The 2,328-nt window shown below is 36.6% G+C and overlaps 1 protein-coding gene across 1 annotated transcript in view; it reads left to right on the top strand.

Moving 5' to 3' along the window:
- LOC110458791 overlaps positions 1 to 2,328 on the top strand; it is a 9,922-nt gene that overhangs the window by 6,082 nt on the left and 1,512 nt on the right. The window contains exons 5-8 of the mRNA XM_021510699.1: positions 141 to 301; positions 605 to 772; positions 1,304 to 1,422; positions 1,614 to 1,776. Coding sequence (XP_021366374.1) covers positions 141 to 301; positions 605 to 772; positions 1,304 to 1,422; positions 1,614 to 1,776 — 611 coding nt within the window. The remainder of the gene's footprint in view (positions 1 to 140; positions 302 to 604; positions 773 to 1,303; positions 1,423 to 1,613; positions 1,777 to 2,328) is intronic.

Genomic DNA, 2,328 nt, shown 5'->3' with positions numbered 1-2,328 from the left:
CACAACCCGCGGGTTAAAACAAAGCGTCTTAATAGTAAAGCCACGGCATTTACATGTCAGAATGACACTTCTTACATTGAGGTTTTTCTTTATCAGTAAAAGCATAATAAATAAAAAAAATTAGTTCATTTCCTTTACAGGTATACTGCCGGTAAAGACATGATACCGTACAACTCAGTAGCCGGATCTGGTACCACACAGCTAACAATGGCAGCGCCTTCTATCGGCGGTTCCAAGGATTGGACAGCGGGGATAACTCTTGGTTTTCGAACCTATGCAGTTAATGCTCAAACTCTCGGCAGTGAGTATATCGATAAATCCGTGATTTATATCCCTCGGTTACTTTGGACCTCAAATAGTTACTTAATGGACATCTTATCTAATGTATGCATAAGCCAAAAAATATATAATTATTTTTGAATAATTATACATAATATGAGGAAATACAATAGAGAATGTATATGATGAAATTGTGTTGTGTATACATGCCTTATGCTTAGTACTGGAAAACGTCATCGCTGAAATGTAATATGCAATTATTCATGCACGAGGAAAGCGAAGTAACGTAAAGTTTTATTCAAAGTCGACATGTATATATTAATAGATTCCAATCCGACGTTTTCAAACCTTGACCAGACCCTGACTTACGCCGACACGGACACCCCGCCCACCACACTTCTAACACTGACCTACAACGACGTGGATCCAAAGGATACTGTACTCACCGTCGCCATGACGACAACGTCTTACGAGTTTCAAATAAATGCACTAGGTAGGTATATCTTTCGCCCATTACCACCTTATTATATTTAAGATTAAGGATTTATTTTAATAGTCAAAGAGAGATAATTATTATTCAGTAAAATATAAAATGCATTTAAAAAATCCCAAGGTCTGTTTATGTGGTTATACGGTACACTTGTACATACTGAAAAGTGAACGGTTTATGTTGTCAGGTATATGACGTCATCGCTTTCGATGCGGCTTATTTTTTTTTATAAACATTCTGCCTTATTACCTGAAAATATTTTATATTGGGAAATAGCAGAAATAAGTGTTACCCTGTAGTAATGACACGAAAAAGTATGATATTGAGGAAAAGGTGAAATTAAAAGTCATAATAAAATATTTATATAACCTGCGTCTCAAGTGAATAATACACTCTGCGATTATTCTTTACAAACGCTTTATATGGCTTTTGGAGAAAATTCATTCTCAGGCATGATGTCATTATTAATTGCATGTTTGACATAAACACGGGAACCCTTCAGCTAGTAGTGATAGAGCATTGTCTTCTTGTCAGATCAAGTGCAGCCCCAAACTGGACAGTGGACGGTTGGTTCATACCCTTTGACCTTTACTGTAACTGACCAGTGCGGAAATGTTGGAACCGGAACCCTCACCGTGGAGATAACCAACTCCGTGAGTGCACATAATTTAGTGACGACATATTCACAAAAAAGTGACGTTAGTACACAAATACTTGCAACAATGAAACAAAATACAATATGTTAGAAAATATGAAGTACTAAAATTGTAAATGATCTTTGACAAAAAGAGTTATAATAACAATCTATTTTAAAGTTTTTTGATATTTAAACGTTTAACTACAGGCACCAGACATGACAGCAATGGTTACGTCGGCGAGTGTGAAGGAAGACGTGGTTGTCGAGACACACCTTGCAGATCTGACTGTGACAGACTTCCAGACGTTCACGTGTACCTACACCGGCCCGCACCCATTCAATGTTCAGCCGAAGACGGCAGGGAGTACAAGTTAGTCAGTTTGTAAATTAATAGTAGTTGTTTGAAAAATTATAACGAAAAACATTTCAAAAAATAAAATAAAAAAAAAATACAATGAAAAAAACAAAAAATACAAAACAATCGTATCATATTTGTTTAGTTTTGTATTATATGTAACGGCAGCAAGAGAAATGCACAGCCAGACCGGGGTTCGAACCCGGGACCCTCTAAACTCTAGACGGAAGCTCTAACCAATATTGAGTTACTGGTCGCCGGCTATCGACCCAGTCCAGTTCTGCTAAAATTTTCGCTGCAGTTTAACATTTACCTTTGTTTGCAATAAGAGCGAATTTATCATTACAACGAATAGAAGAAAACAGCAAAATAAACATAGTAATTAACTGTGAAGGGCGAAATTAACCCTTGGAGAAAATTGATTTCATAGAGGAATAGCAAAAGTTTGACTGAGCGAAAATGTTCCGGTAAACGGTAGGACAGATGATGCAGTGATGAAGCTAGCATTCATATGTGCATTAACACAGTACAAAAGAGAATAAAGACGAACAATGGATTGAATGACAA

The sequence above is a fragment of the Mizuhopecten yessoensis genome, unplaced genomic scaffold (genome assembly GCF_002113885.1).
Source record: "Mizuhopecten yessoensis strain PY_sf001 unplaced genomic scaffold, ASM211388v2 scaffold9791, whole genome shotgun sequence".
NCBI lineage: Eukaryota > Metazoa > Mollusca > Bivalvia > Pectinida > Pectinidae > Mizuhopecten > Mizuhopecten yessoensis.
Note: the sequence above shows the minus strand (reverse complement) of the source record. Positions and strands in the feature narration are given on the sequence as shown.